Below are 22103 nucleotides of genomic sequence, written 5' to 3' on the forward strand. Positions count from 1 at the left end.
TAACAGCTCTAAGTTTTGGACATGGAACTTTTTTGCAGTTTTTTCAACACCTCTTAAGTTGGACAAGAACCACTCTGTTGTAGCTGTCAGGTTACACACATGCTGTGTTAAAAAGTAAAAGCATCTCACCCTGAGAATTTGGTCGCCCTCCTCCAGGCCCTCCTTGGACGCTGGGCTGTCCTCCAGCACTCCGGCTACAAAGATGCCCACGTCATTCCCCCCGGCCAGCCGCAGACCCACGCTCTCCCCTTTCCTGAACTTCACCAGCTTCATGCTTGGCCTGAGGATGGGGAAGACGATTGTTAGGGTGATTTTCTTTTACACGACACCATTTGATGGCATTTCTGTCTTTGCAGAGAAAACTGCAATTTATGAATTGTTGAGTGACTCTTGGCTGTAAGCCAGGTTTTCTCTTTACCGAGCTTATAAAAGCAAAGACGTGCAATTGTTCTGGAGAAAGAGAAAGGCGCAGCGATGGAGAACATTTGAATATATTTCAATAATTTTGATAAAGAGAAAAATAACCACAGTAAACTGTCTCCCACAGAACAATCCAGTGTGTTCAGAACATTTTTAAATCTTTGCCTTGTTGCAGCCGAAATGCTTCGTACAGATAACATTTTGAAAACTGTCAATTGCTACTTCAAGATGTGCTGTTGTTATATACTGCAAGTAGAAAGGTCCTCACTCTGGCCTGAACTGAGATTTATGGAGCGAGGCGCTCACAAAGGTCACTTTTTGTTTTGTAGATTTTAATAAGACATTAATATTTGATGGTGTGAATTTGTTCGCTGTTATTATTACCGTAGGATGCCATCGTCATGGGCAGCACTTGGCACCGGGGCATCAGCGGGACTGACTGGCAGGTCTACATCTGGCTGTCCAGGCTGAGCATACACCGGCTTGGGCTCTGAACCAACACACAACCTCAGGTTATTAATGCAGACACACGCTGAACAGGTTTAAAAACAGAGAAACACTCCCTCAAACACATTCACAACACCGCAGGTACACGTGTTAAACTAAGTACAATTACAGAAATTAAAAACACAACTGTTCAAAACCACACACTGTCAAAGTGTCATCACAGACGCTTTGCACACACACACACACACACACACACTCTCACACGCAGTCCTGAGCAGGGAGGTCAAACAGAAAGGCAGCAGAGCGCTGCAGGCTGGGGAGGAACGTCAGACTCGATCAACTCAAACGGTCTATTTTCATCTGGCTTCAGGCGAGCCAGGCGTCTGGATCTAACTTTTTTTTCCCGGTAGTTATGCTCTTAAAAAAAAGGTCAAAAATGACTGGTTCAAAGAAGATTTCATGTTACGATCATGAAATCATTTAATACTCATTTAATAAAACAATTAAATGACTGCTTATGATGGACGGGGAAACCCACATGTCGTATTTGTTGACAGGTACAAGACACAAATAATGGGTGTACTTATGTCTATCCGATAACTTCTGATTTACAAATCACTTGTCTGACGTGTACACACAATATTGAGGTTTAATGGCCGTGTTATTACTGACCTGGGAGTGGTGGGAGCTGTTTCTCCTCTCTAGCAATAGCCGACTCCTTCGGTTTGGGCAGAGGAACCTCCTCCGGTAGCTTCACGGGAGTTGAAGACTGCTTTGAGAGCCGTTCGTCATCGCGACTTCTGTGACTGCAGACAAAAATACTTTGTCTTGAGCGAAGGAATGCGTGAGATTATAAATAATGCATTCTGGAGATGTAGCGCTCGGAGGTAACAGGAGAGCTTTAAGGCTATATCTTGAGTACACGCAACAATACCAAGGCCGTATACGACTCAACACAACGTTTGTCCTGACTGCAGTGGGCACGCACTGGCTGAGAAAAGGAAACACGGGTGAAGAGAACGGCTCGGAGTCCGAGGCTGCACCCTAGTCTTGAAGGTCACTACGTTGTCTTTTTACTTTTTTTTGTGCTCTATTTTTAGAGCAGCTGATCTAAGGTGTCAGAGTGGATTATTTCCTCCAGGTGACTTTCACAGTGCGACACTGGCTGTAGACCAGCAACGGTTTGACTTCAATGCCTGTTTTTAAAGAGTTAGGCCGTCTTAACTGATACGCAGTGAGCCTGGTCAATTACGAGTCAGTAAATGATGAAATAAATACCCTGCGTTTCGCTGCTGACATTCTGTATGCGTTTCAAATGCAAAGGAGGCTTTATGGTTGCGTCTCCAAACTCCTGGTCACATAGCTGCTCATTGGCACAACTTTACTGGCACAATACTGCTGCATTCACAGGCTGAGTGACCGAGTAGCATGCAGGACCCTGTCTGAACTGGCTGGAGAGGAACAAAGCTCTTTTTTAATCCATCCAGGAGGAGCCCCTCCTTTTAAACTGCCAATTCTCTGAACTGAGAGAACAGGTCACAGGTCACAGATCCAGGTTCAGATAAACAGTAACATCCTGTCCCAGCATCTCCTTCCTGCTCAGTGAAATACGTAAATGACTTGTGCTCCCGTAGCCTAGATGGGTCACAAATAAACTAAAGCAACACATTGAGAATATTGCACACAAAACACAATCTATTAAAGCAAAATAAACAAATCAAACCAGACATCCACCGGTATAAAGAAAGATCTCAGAGACGCTCAGCAGCTAAAGGGGAGACAGTTGACACGGATGGTGGGCGACAGCATTTTGTTCCTCCATTGTTGGAGCCGTATTGTCCTCGTGCCAAACTTGCGGTTTGCCCACAAAAACATTGAAGAGACAGGAGGATCATGTGACTCAATCATCTCAAGTCAAAATAAGACGCCTCACTGAATAATTGATGTTATATAACATCACGACAGCAATCTTCCTCTGAGTAGTAATTTGCTGTTAGAGTCGTCTTTGCACCAGAGAAAGAATGAAGTTGCTTCAGGAGAATCAGCGCTATTGCGAGAGTTTAGGGTCGTCTATTAATCTACATTAAATCTAGTCAGGATTTACTAGCACTACTATTGGTAACTACTCGTACTGCATAAAGGCGATACACTTACGGTATTCTCCAGCTGTTGAGTCGTATTAAGGGAATAAAAATGACAGAGAAATCGTGAGACTGGTGAGACTATACGTAGAAGCAGCATTGCTATTTGCTAGTGACGATTTTCTTTTTAAGTTCACAGAGTAAATAAATTTGTGTTTTTGAAACTGATGGAAATGCTCCGTTCCAAAAGGCAGAGGACGTTACATTCCAGACACAGTGATGTAGGTTGAGCACTGAACTTAGACACAGAGTAGAGCAGAGTTTTGACCCTAATTGACCAAGATTGTCTCTTTTGCAGCTGAACAGTTGACTTTTATTTTCCTCGGGTCAATAAGCAGCGTGAAAGGGGAACAACTCCGGTGCGCTATTGAGTTGAAATGAAGAATTTATGGAGGTACTTTCAAACAAGGTTACAGTCACAGAAGTGCTGAATGGGTTGATGGCTGGTATTAACTCAAACATAAAATCGAAAGTCCTTCACAGCCAAAACCCCCCAAAAACCCCAAACACATTTGTTTTAATAAACATTGACAGATAGAAGTTCATTACGACAAGATCAGTTACATCAGAACGTTTTAAATATGAATAAAGGGCTAAAACAAATTATTGTTTTGACTGTTGATTAATTAATTGTATTAACAGTGCCCATCACACTTGTTCTAAAATCCTCTGGTGATGTCATCAAATTACTTGTATTACCAAACCTAAAAACAACAAAAAAAGCCTCTAAATAATCAATTTACGATCCAATTAGACAACAAATCTATAAATACTCAAACTATTAGTCGATCATCAAAATAGATTGCAATTATATTTCTGTTGATGAATTGTTTCAGATCTACATTATGAATATGAAAACCAATTCCCCTTCACTCACATTAAAAAGGAACCATTATAGAGGCTGTGAACTGTAATAATCTAGTAATCTATTTGTAACATTTAGTGGCAAGAAGTCACTGCTGTGCTGTTCCAGTCAGTAGTCGAATATTGTGTCCTGTACTGAGACGTTCATTTTCTATTTATTAAATTGAAATCTTAATTATTGTTGGTCCTGGATTACTGAAGTTTCATATCAACCGGAGAGAGAAAGCAGCAGAAATAAAGTAGCAAAATTGAACCGATATGAAAATGTCAGGCTATAGTTATACACCAGTTATACACCGTTTCATTTAAACTTTGAAATGTTAAGGTGTGGCGGGATGATCTTTACCTGCCATTGCTGATTTGTGGGGGTGAGTTTCTGGAGTGGTCTGAGGGTTCAGATCTTCTGTCTGGAGAGCGGGAGCGGCTGCTACGATGTCTGTCATGCGATCGATTGGAATGGTCGGATGCCAGAGAATGGATATCTGAAATGTCTGATCAAACAAAAGCCACCGTTGAGCCACGGCGGTCTGAAACGCACACGGACAAGTCTGGCTTTTCAGCTGCGCCCCAGTTCAGCCGAATCCAACGGTTAACACCGCTCTCACCGTCTCTGTCGGAGGCGTTGGCTGAAGCAAGGCTGTCATCGAGGTCAGGGATGTTCAGCAGGGTCGCCCTGTCGTCCCTCTGCACGACCATTTTTAGCTTGCCCTTTGACCTTTCTATCAGCTTCTTGGCGTCTATCAAGGAGAGGTTTTCTGTCACTGTGCCGTTGATCTGTCGAAAAGCAGAGAGAGAAGCTATTAGCCATGACATGACAAAGAACAGTAGTTCAATTTAAAAAAAGAAAAATGAAATAATGAAGTCTTTGTTTCACATTTTATTGCAAGAAAATTGTCAAATGAAAAGCTAAGTTTAGGCTACAAATGCATCGTCCTGAAGACACAAGATCACGTGCAAATTAAGTGCAAAACTGATGTTTGTTACGGTCAAATCAATTTGTAAGCTTAAGATTGGGCTGTGCAGTATCAACTAGCACATCCCTTTGACAAGTATTTCCTTGCATCATTTGCCTAACCTTTCCTTCCTTAAGTGCGAACATTCAAAGAGAGTAAAATGTGAGAAGCGATTGATTCAGAACAGCTACAGTTGAAAAAGCACCCGTCATGCACAAAGAGCTATTTTATGCTTTCATTTCTTTCAAAAATGTCAACGAATTGAGGAACATCAAGCCGATAAAGCTGTCAGTGCTGTTATGCAACTTTAGATGGATAGAAACAAATAGATGAGTACAGCAGTGAGTACTCGTACATTTCAGCACGATATTAATTCTTCTCTCCATCAGCACAAAAAGGGGAAAAAATAAATAATATGTCATTTTCAATTGTCTCGTTGACGTTTAATATTTCGTGACGTATACATATTAAATGTTCACCGGGCTTCTTGAAGTCGTATGCCTCACCTTCAGAACAACATCTCCTTCCTGGATGTTGCCGTCTCTGGCTGCCAGGCTCTCGGGGGAAATGTCCTTGACAAAGATGTGGCTGGCCAGGCGCAGGCCATATTCTGCTTACAAAGTGAACGACAGCAACAAAGACCATATTAGCACAGAGCTCACGTGGCCACACCGCACTGACCACACTTTGCTGTCAAGCCGCTGCTCCCACTGGGATTAACAGTTCTGATTAAAGAAGATTAATTGCTCTTTACTTGAGTAAACTTGGATTTTGCTGCGGCTGGCAAGTTTTGTTTGCTCTGGCAGTTGACCAATGCTGATTTGGAGGTCTTATTCTCTCCTTAACGTCTGGCTGTCAGTGGCTCATAGTTGGATAAAGAAAATGGCAGGTGATTTGCTGGATTACCTCAGAAAACCTTCTTAGTGCCCTTCCGTCTTTTCATCCCCGACTTTGTGAGCCTCACCTTCATTTTTGCGAGATTTGACAAGTGTGACTTTTGCGGGCCGCGGGGGCAGGTTGTGTGAGCGGCGGTCTGAGCGAGGGGAGAGACTCCTCTCCCGCGAGCCGCTGCGTTCACGCTCCCTGTCCCGTCGCCCGCTGCTCCGCCCACTGCGCCTGCCCATGGCCCCGCCCACACCGCTGTAGGCGCCGCTGCGTCCGCTCCGCGTCTCGTATATCTCTTCATCGTAACTGTCGTCCTCCTCCTCGTCATGCTCAGACATAGTTTCCCTCTCCCCTAGGCGGCCCATGGGAACGTGCACCTTTCTCTTCCGCCTGATTGTCTGGGGAAAGGAAATACGATACGAGATCAGTTACAGTAAGACGAATCATTTAAGTACATTTCTCCTACTAGTCCGAAATGGCTCGATGACAGACAATGATAAAAATGTATCAACATTTTGCCGTGACTGACGTAAGTTTTAGTCCAAAGTTTAGCAAAGGAATTCACAATGGGCTGTTGACTCACAATTTTGGCAATTTTCCCACTTTTACGAAGCTGCTGGACGGCGTACGCGTGCTCCACATTGTCCATGGAGACAGCATTGACCATAACGACTCTGTCATTTTCCCTAGAGAGCGGACACAGAGACATGAGACATGCTGGAGTCTCTCTGTAGCCGGAAGGGTCATTTAATACTAATAACTTGCAATTTGACCGGGCTGCCAATAATAGAACGAAATCTTACTGCAGTAGGCCTTCTGCTGGGCCTCCTTTCAGCACATCCGAGATGACAATGGAGGTCTCGCCACTCTGAAAATGAGGGTTATCCCGACCTCCTGATATGGCTATCCCGAAGCCAAACCCTGGTGCCTGCAGACAGAGAAACATAGATTAGCATGTTAGCATAGCTTTCTGTGTAGATCAGAATACTGGACATAATGTAAAGGTCCGAATACAGATAGACAGAGCTGACTAAGAAAAGCATACATGTACTTCAACCATTTTATTAGACAGTAAACCAAATCTACATTATTACAAAACACACACATCGGTGTTTTTCACTGCCAGCAAGCACATGAACTTATAGCGAGTTAGAATCGTCAGTGTAGTTTGAATGCAAAAGCATGCACAACATGCACTTCTAGTGTCTGTTATTCAGGCTCCCAAGCCAAACATGTGGGAGGGAATTATGCAGAAGAAAAGCACCGTGATGACTGATGCTTTGTTTGTTCCACCTGCAACTGTGTACACAGTAAGCACACTTCCTACATGATGTAATGCTGGAAATAGGAGGGAAGAGAAAATGCAGGGATGGGGGATGGAAGGAAAGATAGCAGAAGCAGGAAGGGGAGAGAGATATCTGGACCAGGACGAGTCTCGACACAGACACAAGTAAAGAGCATCAGAGGGAGGAGAGCAGATACCTACCCTGTGTAGTGTTACTGTGTGCTGTTCCCAGATGACAGTCTCCTCCATTGCTGCACTCTGGAAGACAGAAATAAAGTAGTTGTTTGCCTGATCGTCTTATCGCAGACACCCACAGATAAGCGAATATGGCAAAAACTCACTGGTTCAAGAAGCTCAAATGCTAATAGTCACAGAGCATGCAGAAATAATCCTTCAAGTTGATGAATTGTAAACCTGTCCATGTTCCACACAGTTCGCTCCTGAAGTGGATTCACACTGTGACTTTAACCTTGATGTAACTCAGCAGGATGCTCCTTCATCTTTCGTGAGTGAATAATGTGGATGTTATCAGCACAAGCGAGCTAATTGCCTTCATAATGTGTACACTCCAGCTTCCAGGCGCAGCTGTACACCCAGTGCTTCTGCAGTATACTTAATAACTTCATATTGTGATTTGCACAAGTCCTGCACTGGAAATAAAAGGAGGAAATGAACAATCGTTAAAAGGCTGCACTGTCGAATGTAGAGAACGAAAGTGCATCAAGTAAAAACAGTCTAAAGTCATCAGACACTAACAGCATTCGACTGAAGTCAATTTCCACTTCATCCCCTCTACTAAGTTAAGAGGTTCTAGTAGAAGAGGGCCGCAGTCTCAGTGGGCTCTTCACATGTGAGATCTAATAAGGAGGCAAACTGTCACAGCCACTATACACATCCAGAGCCGCACCCAGCAGGTTATTGAGTTTGCGTCACTGTCACCCATTTACAGTGAGGCTGATAGCACTGTGCTTGGTTTTACCTGCAGTGCACTCAAACAGACCACACACGAGCAACATACTCTCTCCTGGTACATTCACAATGTTTACCCGGCATTTAATACAATCACACAACGGGGCCACACTAACAGTACGTCTTTAAATGTAAAGCACATCCTCCGTCACATTAACGACTAAAGAGGATACGATGACAGTCACCTCCTTCCGCTGTCAGGTCAGCACTGTCCTCTGCGCCTCACTTCTTATCTTATCTTCTACATCGTTCCACTTCCACCACAATCTCGCCACACATTAGCCGTTCAATGACTGCATGTGAAATACTACAAGGTTCATCCCTTTGGGGGCAAATTACAACCCGCAGCGCAGCACCTAATGCCAATAACCCACATTTGTCATGTAAATTGATCCCGAAAGTGTGACCTTAATAGGTGAGACGATCGCACATCTCCCTCCCGCTTCGCTGGCGATTTCGTTTGACACCTGGAACACTTACGGTACGCTGTTATGGGAAAATATGTCATGGTCTTATGCTTTAGGATTGAAGAATGTAAGTCTTTAAAAGTGCAGGCACAAAACCTATTTGAGTAGATGATTCTATCAGTTTTGCATCCAGGTGTTTTGTTATCTGTTATCTTGTTATCTGTTCTCCTGTGCATTGTTTCTGTCTTCAAAGACGGCGACACACAGAGGTTTAGATTACGGTACTTCCTGATGAGCATCAGCTGAAGAGCATGACCCTCTGTATGTATATGTGATGTGTCTGTGAGAATGTGCTCTCTTTGCTTGCAAGACATGTATCTGACTATGTTGTCAGAGCACCTCTAACAGATGACGGCGATGTGTCTGTGAGACTGTGCTCTCTTTGCTTGCAAGACATGCATCTGACTGTGTTATTCAGAGCACCTCCTGCAGATGACGTGATGTGTCTGTGGGACAGTGTTCTCTTTGCTTGCAAGCAAATAAATTGACTATTACAACCTTGATCGTTCATCCAGACTCTGTTTCATTTGACATTGATTTGATAACACTTTGACACTCTTCTCCCGACCATTCATAGAAATATTCCACAACAATTTGGCGTTGTCGGCAGGATTCGCTGTCTGTCTGTCGGAGCTCCAGAGGGACTGACCGGGGGAGAGGCCTCTCCCGGGAATCCACACCTGTGGTTTTCCTGTCTTATACCTCATTGGCCGAGAGAGAGAGAACCGGCAGACCTGAGGGAGTTTCTGATTGACGGCACGCGAATCCAACGAAAAAGAATTAATTTCTACAATATCGGGTAAGAAAGTTACAATTCCAATTGTAAAAGTAATGGTAAAATTATACTAAGGTCATGTGATTTAACAGACACAGATGAATGGTCAAGTAGTCATTTTTTTTTTTTTTTTTATTATTTGGGTAACAATTGTTTTTGACGTTCGTGGTTTCGTTTTACGAATGTGGTTCATGTAAACTCCCTTTTTCATTTTCTGGCATCTCACTATTTGCACGCTTTTACGTAGAAGACAGGATTGTGTTATACGGTGATCGTAGACACAGATCGCTTGACTACAGATATAGGTTTGTTGTAAGACCGTTGTTATGCGCCAATACGTGAATTCTATACTGATAGAATAAGATCGTGATAAATAACTAACGTGAACTTCAAATAACATTTGAAATAAGAATCGTGGTTTTCCACAACATAACGTGAGTTTCAAATAGGTTTGAAATAAGAATCGTGATTTTCCACAACATAACGTGAGTTTCAAACGAGGTTTTTTGCAAAAAGTTTTCCTTCGAGAGAATAAACATACGCTGTATGGTGACGACTGTACTGTAAAGGTAACGTTAACGTATCCACGCCTGAAAGATGGGTGGAAAAAGTAGTAAAAGCGCAGCGCCCTCGGGCCCAATAATTGATATGATGCGACAGAAATATGGAAACTGGTGTTTAGAATGCCTCACGTGCTGGTTAAAGGAGTTTGGTTTTCCTGAAAACGGCTGATTGAGCGCCGCGAAGCTCAAAATGTTAAGAGGGGATTTAGAAGGTAAATTGAAACAGATTAAATGTATGAAGAAAGACCGAGTCAAAGACTTAGAAATAAAAAGGTGAAGCAGATACAAATAAGTTGATGTCCAAGAGGAATGCAGGGGAGACACACACAGACACACACACACACACACACAGACACACACACACACACACGGAGGCACGCACACACAGAAACACAGAGATCTAAGAATTGTATCTCTACATGAGACTGTGCTCTCTTTGCTTGCAAGACATGCATCTGACTGTGTTATTCAGAGCACCTCCTGCAGATGACGTGATGTGTCTGTGGGACAGTGTTCTCTTTGCTTGCAAGCAAATAAATTGACTATTACAACCTTGATCGTTCATCCAGACTCTGTTTCATTTGACATTGATTTGATAACACTTTGACACTCTTCTCCCGACCATTCATAGAAATATTCCACAACAACGCTCGCCCAGGCAGAGGACTCATTGGGAAGAGGGATTTCTCATGTTGCGGCACATTAAAGTGCGATGACAGACGAGCGACGGGACATGAACCGTACATTAAAAGCAGCATCAGTTTCAGTGCTTGGACCCTCGGCTGACATCACTGCCACCTTGTTGGCAGCTTCATACCCAAAACGTCTAGCGAGCGTCAGTCCAACTTCATGTTGACGAGGAATCTGCACCACATCAGCACGACATCCTGCTCATGGTATGGCTAAAGTGATAATGAGCCACGGGCAAACATCCTTTCGGTTTTTGTATGATAGAAAAGTCAGAGGAGGTGATTTAGCCGACTGTCCCTGCTGGCGTCCTGTTTTATTGTTTTACCACCCTGGCTTCCTTCTACACATCGTCCTCTTGTCCGTCACGACCTGTCAGCCAAGTGCCAACTTTAGCGAGTGTCTGGGAACACAGGCGGCTGAATAAGTCACCGCAAGTGGCCCCAGATATTCTCAGCTTGGCAGCGACGGTCACAAACTCCTCGAGCAGCTTATGGCGGGACTCATGCGAGGAGGGGGAACAAAAGGACGGACCAGGGGAACTCCCGCTGGCCTTTTTTTACATGGAATGCACTGCAGGAAAAAAAAAAGAAAAGACATCTGAATATTAACAAGACTGCTGCAAACAGACACGTGAATTCTCACTGGAAAGTTTGGTCTGGAGGAGGATTTATGTTCGTGTCTTCTTGATCAGCACTGTGGAAACGCTGATGCAAAGAACTCCAACGTTTCCTCTAAATTTATAGTTTGTCACTAAGCGGTAAAGTTACGGGAGGTACTTGTTTCCAGTTGACATTCCTACTTTCAGAAATTCTGTATCGGCATTCATGAAGAACAACACAAACATGCACACGCACACACATAGAATGTTTAAGCCCTGTTTGGGAGAAATGTGACTTTGTTGTCCGGAAAATATGATTAGAGAATGCTCACTGTGTCCGATCCAATGGAAATGAATCACCATCAAATGAATGGGATGTATGATCCCAAATGAAGCGAAACAGAATCTAAAATAGAGTCAAAACTCAACAGAATTTAGGAGGGAAAAAAGATTTAGCAGGTCCTGCAGTGTGCATCTCTCCCATCCCACCCTCCATTTTCTCTCTCTCTCTCTCACACACACACACACACACCACTTTGAAGGGATATAATTTAGCTTTCTCCTCCTGCAGAGCGTGTTGCTCTGGTAACAGGTGGAACAGTGTGGTGATGTGACATTTTCAGGCCGTGTCTGAAGGTTCCTCTGAACCATGGGAGGTTTAAAGAAGACACGGCTGAATTCATTTAGAAACAAAAGCTGTTTTTGAACTTTAAACGAGCACCGTTTCTCAGGTTGTCCCTAAACACAGTCTTCACTAATTACAAACATGTTACCTCAGAGGTGCTGTTCTTCGTAGGAATTAAAAGTAATGCTTTGCAGTACATTAAAACCAAAAACTACTGCACAGCTCTCTGTGTTCAGTCTCACAAGCAAACGTCTTGGTGTCCTATTCAGAGGCAGAGACACTCATCTCAAAGGTCAAGTAAACATAAAAGACAGAGAAGGGACACGTTCGAGTCTCCTGTGTGGTTTCTACTAAAGTCGCCTCAGCGGCCAGTGACTGAGGAGTGTTTGTGGCACCGTTGTGTTCGCCCTTTATGGCCACAAACTACCGGTGCCAACAGAACCTTCAAGCCACAAGCCAGAGCTGGCAGCCGCTCTCCACGGCAGAGACACACCATGACGGTTTGGGTCATGCTTGGGGGATTACAGCCAGCACTACAACACAGATGGACTACAACACCGATGGATCACACACACAGCGGAGTGGAGAACGGACAGGAAAGCTGTGGGCAAAACGGACCATGTCAATATCTAAATGATTCAATAAACCGAGTGTGGCTTTATTCTTCGGCAGAACAAACTATTTAAGCCGGTCAAAGAAATACTCTTATCAGAAAACTGAACACCACCAATCAATTGTTGAAGTAATTTAATGTATTATTTTTCAAACACCAAGATATTCAGTTAACTCTATAAAACAGAAACAATACTCACGTTGGAGAGGCTGCAACCAGCCTGGTATATTTGCCTAAAATGGCTTCGATGATTATTCCATTATCTAACGTCGAATCAAATAATTGACTTATCATTGCAGCTTTAATTTAAGACGAAGTACTTGTGTGACCTGGCAGCACCGTCTGAAGCACAAAGGGATATCATCAGATTTTGGCGACTGTTGGCGAGTCTCCCAGACACTTTGGCAAAGTACCCGTCTTTTGACCGTTCTCTTCTAATCAATTTGACAAAAAAAAAACGATTTGGCTGGTAAAATAGTGAAGAGCAGCTGATCTCGGTGCTTCATTGCAAGACAAATAGAAAATAAGTATATTTATGTGATGGCTAGTCAAAATATCTCATACCACTTAATATGAGACACCTAAAGTCACATCTCAGTGAGGAAGAGGGACTTGTTTTTAGACAATGTGTCTTCAAAATCTTGTGACTTCTAAATATCTTCTAAATATCGCAGACTTATGACACACAACACTTCTTAATACTAATGAAATGTAGCTCAAAATGAGTTTTTCCAGCAAATTTTCAAGATATCTTTATTTTACATCATATGTCAAGAAGCTTCATCAAGTTTGTACTATTCAAACTATTAATTGTTTTTTAACTTATCTATTTCTTCCCTTTCCAGATAATGTACTGTAGCTACGAAACAGAAAACACTCAACCTTCACCCACCTGAAACTAAATGGTGGAAGCAATTGCTTTGCTACGTTACAAGTAGTAATCCAGGTTCTAACTAATCCATACTTTGTGTCAAGTATAAGATCTGCACCAAAAAAAGGAAAATAATCATAATTTCATTTGGAGACAAATCCTTAAAAACCAACAAGTCCCCACGATGCTAGCCCAACACGAGCGGAGAGGAGGGGAGCTGAGATGCCGTTTCATTTTGTATTCACTTTGGAGAATCATTAAAATTAAAGAGTGCTGGCTCTACAACTCGCTATTCAGCAGAAAAACAAAATCATATTTCTTCCAAAGAGGGAACTGAGGCAATATGGTGGGGTGTTCAATTATCTGACGAAGAGAATAGATTTTGTGCTGTAGTATGGTTTAGGGGTGAGGCAGAACCTTATTCAATTTTGACCACTCTGGGACAAGAGGGGCTAAAAATAGCTCTCTTTAATTCTGCCGTTGTGATGCTGCAACAGAGTGATTTAAGGGAAACTTGCGGCATGAACACCGGAGAACGTTTAATGACCTCTTGTTATATTAAATGCCACGGACTCACTGGGGCAAATGATGCATTACGGCATAGGAAATACATTCACCATCTCTCTAGTGCCCATTTGTTGGATTTGGCCTGAGGAAAACAGAGAGGTAGATCATGTTCACAAAGCCTTTACAGCGCCAGCGCAGTGAAAATGTGGCTATTCAAACAAGTACTACGATAAAGAATGTTCAACGTTGATGCTGGGACACTCGGGGTACACAGAGCGGCACAAAAAGGACATTTCTAGCATTGAATTATGATGATTCGCTGAAACAAAACCAACTGAGGAAAATTACTTCTCAATAATTGAATAAAACGTGATAATGGTGCGACACATTTCTTCCATTCATCTTATATATTCATTCTATTTCTAGTATCAGTTTGAGATAAGACACCACTTTCTTTCAGATCCTTAGAGACCCAAATGAGCTTCCACAGTCCTACAAATACAACTCCCCACGTGATGAGAGCAGCAATGAAGCTACACGTGTCTCCAGCAGGGAAAGAAACGTCTCTCATTGCTTCCAAAGTTCTTAGTCTGTCAGAGCCGTAAGGTCTTTAAATCAAACGAATGACACTGACTGCAAAAGACTAGCAAACAAATTGCCAGAACAAGGGTACTTTCAGGACAGTGTGCGAGTTGCACTGCGGCCAACGACAGAAACACAACAACAGGATCGCACTCCACTGTGGCTGCTGGCAGTAAAGCAGCAAACAAGTAGAATCGGATGATTGACGACTTCAGAAATTGAAAACGATGTTCTGGGGAGTGCTGATAACTGCTAAATCTCCACTGCCTCGGAGAACATATTCAAATGCTAATGAGGGCCCATCTCTGAGCACCAGCCAGGGGGTCCCGAGAGATAAGTGGCCCCGTGCACATACAACATGGTCAGACACTGGGCTGTGGAGAGGCAGCAAAGCTAAGAAGGCTAACAGATGGAACCTATTAGCTCTGAAACAAAAACTTAACTGCCAACCATTACATCCATGAGAAGACAACAACTAACATTATCGAAAAGCTACAGTAAAACAAAGTTCCACCACCATCTTCTTGATGTGTTGCTTAAGTATTCAGATGGAACTGGATGCATACGAGATCAGGAGGTACTTACATCACTTCATCCTGGTCACTACAGAGAACACAAACAGAAGCGACTCCAGCCCCCAGCTCCTCCTCAGTAAATCCAGCAGGAGATTCCTGCAGACGCACATCAGCAGCCTCCGTGCATAACCCGCACCAATCAGTGGTAGGAGGGACGAACCCCCGCCTTCCTTTCTCTGCTCTTGGCTCTGGAACAACTGAAACTACGACCACAGGTGAGGGATTAAGAAACACACCCTACTGCTTCCTCTTGCCTCTGCTCCAAACATCTTTTCTTCAAAATGCACCCCTCACTCCCAACTCTCTGTTCTTCACACGCTCATGGGATCGAAGCAAATCCCCTCTGGCTTGGCAGAGATCTGTGTGGGATCTGCAGTTCCGCCACAGCATGGGACTCCTCTGTACTAGCGAACAACCATCCGCAGTGTAAACTGCTGTATCGGACTTAACCCCCGAGGTGCCGGGTTGAGCCAGAGCAGAATTCTTCAGTCCTCTCTCTGCATGTGCATGCACACATTATGCTCAAGTATCAGCGGCGTCCCGTAAAGGATTACTGACCGTCAAACTGACAGTTAATAATAAACAACGCATACTTTGTTCTCCAACAGCAACTATATTAACAGGTTGCCAATGAAGCAGATGAAACCAAATCTAACAATAAAAAAAAGGGAAATCTGAGGTGCAGGCAGGATGAGAGGAAAGCAAAGAGGCACATGTGACTTGTGTGACATCGTTCAATGAGGAAGGACATTCTGACATCTGTAGCGCAAAACGAAATGTTTAAACAAGTCATTATAGATTTCTTTATTACATTTTCTCTTTGTGGGGCAGCTAAAACGGTCGCAGCATACTACTCATCATTTAGTTTGCACATCTTTCAAAGTAGTTCAATAAGTTCAACTGTTTTATGGGGAAATTAACTCAAAAGCCAGCACTTAAAAATCGCCAAAGGAACTGCTCATTATTGTACAGCCGAAATTATGATGGTGTTTACAGTGCGGCAACTGAAACGGCTTTAGTAGGAAAAGAGCTCACTGCATTGCAGGTTCCACCAACTGAGAATATTGTTCTGTCCTGTGGAAAACATCTTAGTGAGTGCATCTAATCAAGCAGCATGAAGAGGAACTTTTTACATTTGTTTTAGTAGTTTAATCCTTTTACCCCATTAAGATGTCTGTGTTTGACGCCTTAGTGTAGCATATCAGTCGAATAACACACATACCAAACGTCCGTATAGCAATAACGTTACAACGTATGTATTTGTCATGAAGTCCCTCCACAGTGTTGATGGTGATTCACGCGCTGAAACTACGATACTTCTGTATCAGACAAATGAAGCAACATTTCACTTTGCACTACAAACATGGATCTAACGGCATTCAAAGGCCATGTGGGTCATGACTTCCCACTTCTCAGTCAGGGAATGATTGAGTTGGACAAGCCTGACGGACACCCAATCACCGCTGGTTAAATTTACATCCCTCAGAGCAGAGCCTGAGCGTGGTGACAGATTCCACACATAGTCTGCTCTCTCCACCAGCTCCTGCCGACCAGCCTCCAAATTAATTATTCCCACAACAACTTAAAGAGGCATTTAAGGAACCCAAGCAGCTAAACGCTTCCAAGTCTGCAGTTTAGCCGCTACTATGTCTTATTCTTAATACTTCATTTGTGACGACTGAATGCAAGGGTGTAATGAAACGCTGCAAAATAAATCGTAGAAATAAAACATAAATATTTATTTTCCCAGCGCAAAAACGATGACGCAGAAACGCAACTTGTCTCGTGCGAATGAACAGTTCTCTGTCCAGTACCGTTCACACCACGATTACTCCAGCATTCTGTTACATTCCTTGTTTCAGTTACGGATACTTCAGCAATGTACTGCGTGTCGATTTTACATAAGTGTAATGTTTTTACTGAGTTGTAGCAAATATTAAAACAGAATCAATCCGGTGACTACAGATCTTCTTCTGTCAAAGCATTCGATCCCGCTCTTAAAGGGGTCACATCTGAGGAAGAGACTTGACATAAAGTTACTGGAGTGGCAACGACTTCGGTGAGGGATGAGTCTCGAAGGCAGTCCATGAGACAAATAGGCATCATTGAGTAAAATGTCTTTGTGATGGTTTGAACACACGGAAACCTACGAGAACTGACAAAGATACTTATAACCAATGATTGGGTTTCAGTTTCCAAAATGGAGGAAGCCAGCAGGCAAACCTTATTTGACGTGCTAAACATTGAGGACGGCTGTCAACACTGTCATTAACAAGTGATCTCATGTAATTTGTTCAGACAGCATGATAATGAGCAGTTATTACTTTGATATCTGTCATAATATTGATGCCGACATGAGTTGTGTACTTTCTGTCCAATAGTGTAGACCCGGAAAACGTTCTTCAGCGGAGAGGAGACAGTATATTGCTGGTTGTCTTCTTTTGTCATAACGCGTTTTATAATTCAAGTCGTGTTGTCGTAGTTAATCCAGTGGAAGAAGTCCTTCTGTCTCTCTAATGCATTTGAAATATTAAACCTGCAAGAACTGTTTGGGCCACTCTGGGGCAACGGAAGAGAAACACCCAACCCGAACAAAAAATTACTCTTGAATTGAGTTTGGGATTCTTTTACACCATTTCCCACAAAACAGAACAATAATAAATAAATGAAGCCCAAAGTCTATACTCGTCTCAGGGACAGTGGCTCAGGGGAGTCTATTTTCAGAATCCACAGCTTGAGTCAGTGATCATAACCAGAGCCACAGTGTGTCCTGAACACGTGGACGAGGAAATCAGTCCTGTGGAAGTTATCAGCGCCCCACACAGAGCACATTGGAGGGCAGGAATGTGCTGATAAGCTGAGCCACTGACCTGCACCCTGCCTCTTCTCAGTCACAGGGACTGAAACGAGGACAAAGGAGCCAATGACAAACAGCAATGATAAGGGATGTTTCTGCGCTGGAAGAAAAAGGAGGTTCAGGTTGAAATGTGATCGACGAGAGATTTGCAAGCCTCGTCATTGTGATGACTTCACACCCCTTTCAAATTTACGATTGACTTGATTTATATAAGAAAGCTTCTGTATAACCGGAGCGATGAACATAACATAAACATGTAATTTGCCAACACAGAGACTTACTGTTCGATGGGGACGAGGACTTTACCGTCCTAATTCTGAGCAGCGTTTGCTAGGAAGCCTCAGCTTGGACGCGTGTCAAAGCATTGACCTTTGAGTGTTCACAGCACCCATTAATCAATCTCACAACAACTCGTACAGGCTCCAAAAAGTAGCCGAAAAATGAGATAGTATAAAATATGTAAGGAGCCAAAGAAGATAGACAGACGACCACTATTTAAAGCCTGACCCAGAAAATATCAAGTGGTATTTGTAAGTGTACTGCAATCTATGTTGCATTATATTGTCCTTAGAGTTGGGTGTGAAGGTTGACACAAACATTATTACAGTCAATGATCTATACATGCTGAGATGTGTGACTTTTATGTAAAACCCTCTCTATCGGCACCAGTTCTATTTCATTCATCTTGTGCCAATAAAGCATGCAGTGTAACATTTGAGTGCACATAAAGAGGGGCAGGATTAAACTAGGCTGAAATGCAGAACAGAAAATCCTCCTGTATTAAAAAAAAGGATTAGATCTATTAGCTCAGGCACGGAGAAACAATTGGTGTCAAAAGTCCATCTCAGTCTGATGTCTCACCTCTCAACGGATGAAAATATCACAACGATGTTAATTGTACAAACTAATCCATGGTGTAGTTAGCAGAGATATAATACTTAGCTCATTGCAGGTTCATATTTTTGTTTTTTATTCTAGTAGCACCTCTAGGCTATCACTAACACTGGAACATGTGCCATCTTCACAGTCTCCCGCCATTGTTTTGGCATTGTTTTCCAGCAGCCCCTCTCTCCACATCTAGACCATTCATCTCTGTAAAGAGGTACCTGAGGACATTTACTTTGATCTCTTTCATATCAATACAATAAGTCATTTAGTTTGGCATTAACATGTGTGCATAACTGAGGTTTAAGAAATACAGAACGTGTCAACATATGATGTTAATACAGTCTCATAGGTATGTTTCAACCAGCAAGAGCTGGTTCAAAAGCCCCTCATACCACACCGTGTCCTCAAATACACAGGACTACAAAACTCCAGTCACATGTAACTTAGGTTGGCAACATATCAGATACATCTGTCCTTCCAAAACCACAATGACTCAATGACTGCTGCTCCCATGACAGCTTAGGTCAACAAGACTTACAGGCCAACATGTATGGCTGCCCTTGAGCAGCTAGAGATTCTGTTCTTCTACTCAGGCGACATGTTTACCAGCACAACACTGCCAAGTCAATTATTTAAAAAAACAAAACAGTTAAATGGGGCAATGTAACATCTAATGGCTGCCACAAATATCATCTGTATTGTGCCTCACCCACTTCATTTGAAAAGTCTGTTGACTTGCCTTGCTGCCACTTCATGTACCCATTACGATCATGAGGCCAGTGATGATGTCACATAGCACATCAACACACATCTAATTATAGATTGTAATGTGGATATATGTTGTGGTAACAGAATAAATGTTATGTTACTGAATGCTTTAAATGACAGCTTCCTTTAAATTCAAAGACTGTTGTCCATTATAGACAATAAGACAGGTCCAACCAATCACATACCATTCACAACGTGAGCGAATACAGCCCAAATGTACTCGTTCAAGAGCATACTTATTAGCTGATTTTGGCCACTATTAGTGATGCTTTCATACATTATGTAATCAAAACAGAGGTTGTGAAATATGTTGGCTTAAGGATAAGTTAGGGAATTCACATTGAATCACAATATTATGATTAAAGGTCTGTTACTTTTATCTAAGATAATTTTCTTGTATCCTGGCTCGAGTGACAAGACGTGAATGTGTGTTGTACAATGTTATCTGTCCATATACTAGCTGTAGTTAGGACTAGTCTAACTTAATGCAAATGTAACAAACGAGAACAGTCAACAGATTCCAGCTTTTATAACATTCAACAGGTGATGCCTGGTGCTTTGTGTTCATGTTAGCAGCAGTCTATCCCTTGTTATGGAAATGTAAATAGTTAGTTAGCTTATAGCATGAGCGATGCCAACCAAACACCAGCTGTAGCCCACAGGAAAGCCCCCACACGCAGCTGACAGGGCATTATTATGACAGCTGGTAACAGTTGGTGACAGACACCGGGGACAGGCAGGCAGGTATTCTAGTGTCACCAAAACCTCAACACAGCTAAAACGCTAACGTTAGCCAACTGCTACCTAGCCTCACCAAAGACCCACTTAAGTTTGACTAACAGACCATCACAACAAGGTGAGCCACCGCTTATCCGTCCATGCAATTTCAAAACCCCGATGTCATATGTGTAGCAGCTGGCCTCACGATACCGCTCCCTCCTTGCCTCTTGCAGGTTGACACTTAATTCATCTTCTGCCCCCTTTTATACCCTCTTTGGTCAAATCAACCCCAAGCTGGCCGACATTTTGTTCCAGCAGCTAGGCTAGCTCATCACAGCTAGCGTTACCTGGACGCTCCGCCCGATGACAGCTCAACCGCAATGCATTTTGTCAGTTAACGTTATCGCTTATGCAAGCTCCACAAAAAAGAAAAATAGGGCAATGAACACCGTTATTAATGCTTGCAGCTAGAAGATAATGTTAGCATGTTTGTGACAACTAGCTAACCACTTAGCATAGCGCGTAGATACAGTTCGCTAGCAGAGAGGTGGCTAAGTTACCTCAGCTTGCACCGTTATCGTTCGCTCGTGCCCGCAGAGAGACACACACATCCAGTCAGCTCCCGCGAGCCAGAGCGAAATACGCTCTCCCAAACAACGAACTCGCGGACAGAACAAGAAAACCATTCACCTTTAGTAAAAGCAATGGTCCTCACGCCGTGCTCGTGAAAATCTTACAGAAAAAAGGGAATGGAAAGGTCTTGCTGGTGTGGCTCCAGAGCAGCAGCCGCCGCACTGCAATGGCAGGCAGTGGATGAAGCCTTCCTTCTCTTCCCCCCCCCCCCCCTGCTCTCACACTTCGGCTGCCGTCACCGCCGCGGTGACAGTGACAGGTTCGCCTGGAAGAAACCATTCTGATTTGTCCGCGGGGGGGGGGGGGGGGGGGGGGGGTGCAGAGAGGCTGTCCACAGCAGCATCAGCAGCAGCTATCCAGCAGCATCAAGCGCAATTCCAGCGTGAGAACGAGCGGTCGTCGATGAGGGTGAACACGCACCGAAGAAGCTTCGTGAACACAGCCGTGAACACTTCACGTGTAGGACTGGATGCGACTCGTATCGCCTTGTCATCTATTTCAAATGCATCAATTATTGAGGAACCAAAATAAATAAATACTAGGAAAGTCCCTATGGCATTCTCACTGCACAATGTTTCATATTAGCCCACAACAATGTTAAATAACACTACAACGCTGTTCTTCACAGGGTATTATTAGTTTTTTCAAAATAATTCCCATCTGAACGAAATAATACCAACATATTTTAATTGTATGGACTGATGATTCATATATTCATATGTTCAACATTATTTATTTATTTATTTTAAAGGATGACATTAACTAGGCCTATTTTAAAATAAGAAATAGATGTGCATGGTGTATGGTCTTTGTCACTGGCCTATTTTTAGCACCTATAGGCCTATACCAAAACACCAACTGTGTTGTGTTCATCTGAAGTTAGAAGTATTGACAACAAAATCTCCAAAATGGGTTTTGATTTTATTTAGGTCTAACGGTTTTCATATTTCTCCATACAACTTCATTTGGATGTATTTAACATAATGAAAATACTAAAGATTTGAGAACCTATACTGCAGCAAGACAGCTTAAAACAGGCCAGTTATGGCCTGTTTCAACTTTGAATGTCCTACGAAAGCTTGCTTTTCCAGGTAATATGATTTCCCTATTGCACCCATGGTGCAGTAGACTTTTACAGGTATAGGCCTAACAGACCTTTGTGCACACAAAGCACTGTAAGCTTTCACTCTGCTGCATGTGACGTAAGGGTTTAATTTATCTTAAAGAGCTTTTAACAAGCAAACAGAGCGGAAATAAATCGGTACGAGATGAAAGAGCTACCGAGAGCTTTGTCTGCAGTGAGAGTGAATCATTGCCACATGCCCCTTAAGAGAGGCATCTTTAAAACTGTTCATCATATTAAAATGTTTGCTTTATTAGATTATGTAAATAAACTGTTTGCACAAT

At 42.9% G+C, this 22103-nt stretch overlaps 1 protein-coding gene across 4 annotated transcripts in view; it reads right to left on the reverse strand.

Annotated features, from left to right (window-relative positions):
• The window catches only part of tjp1b (tight junction protein 1b), a 32386-nt gene extending 11552 nt beyond the window's left edge, over positions 1 to 20834 (reverse strand). For 3 of the 4 annotated variants that reach the window (XM_079274911.1, XM_079274910.1, XM_079274908.1), the window contains exons 1-11: positions 20754 to 20834; positions 7197 to 7253; positions 6514 to 6638; positions 6294 to 6396; positions 5790 to 6108; positions 5332 to 5438; positions 4478 to 4646; positions 4219 to 4363; positions 1540 to 1673; positions 805 to 910; positions 130 to 280 (exon numbers count right to left, since the gene is read on the reverse strand). In XM_079274911.1, the coding sequence (XP_079131037.1) occupies positions 130 to 280; positions 805 to 910; positions 1540 to 1673; positions 4219 to 4363; positions 4478 to 4646; positions 5332 to 5438; positions 5790 to 6108; positions 6294 to 6396; positions 6514 to 6638; positions 7197 to 7244 (1407 nt within the window). In that variant the 5' untranslated portion in view covers positions 7245 to 7253; positions 20754 to 20834. The remainder of the gene's footprint in view (positions 1 to 129; positions 281 to 804; positions 911 to 1539; positions 1674 to 4218; positions 4364 to 4477; positions 4647 to 5331; positions 5439 to 5789; positions 6109 to 6293; positions 6397 to 6513; positions 6639 to 7196; positions 7254 to 20753) is intronic. The other variant, XM_079274909.1, reaches the window with a different exon arrangement.
• Between the last annotated feature and the right edge of the window lie 1269 nt (positions 20835 to 22103).

The sequence above is a fragment of the Melanostigma gelatinosum genome (genome assembly GCF_949748355.1).
Source record: "Melanostigma gelatinosum genome assembly, chromosome: 1".
Taxonomy (NCBI): Eukaryota; Metazoa; Chordata; class Actinopteri; order Perciformes; family Zoarcidae; genus Melanostigma; species Melanostigma gelatinosum.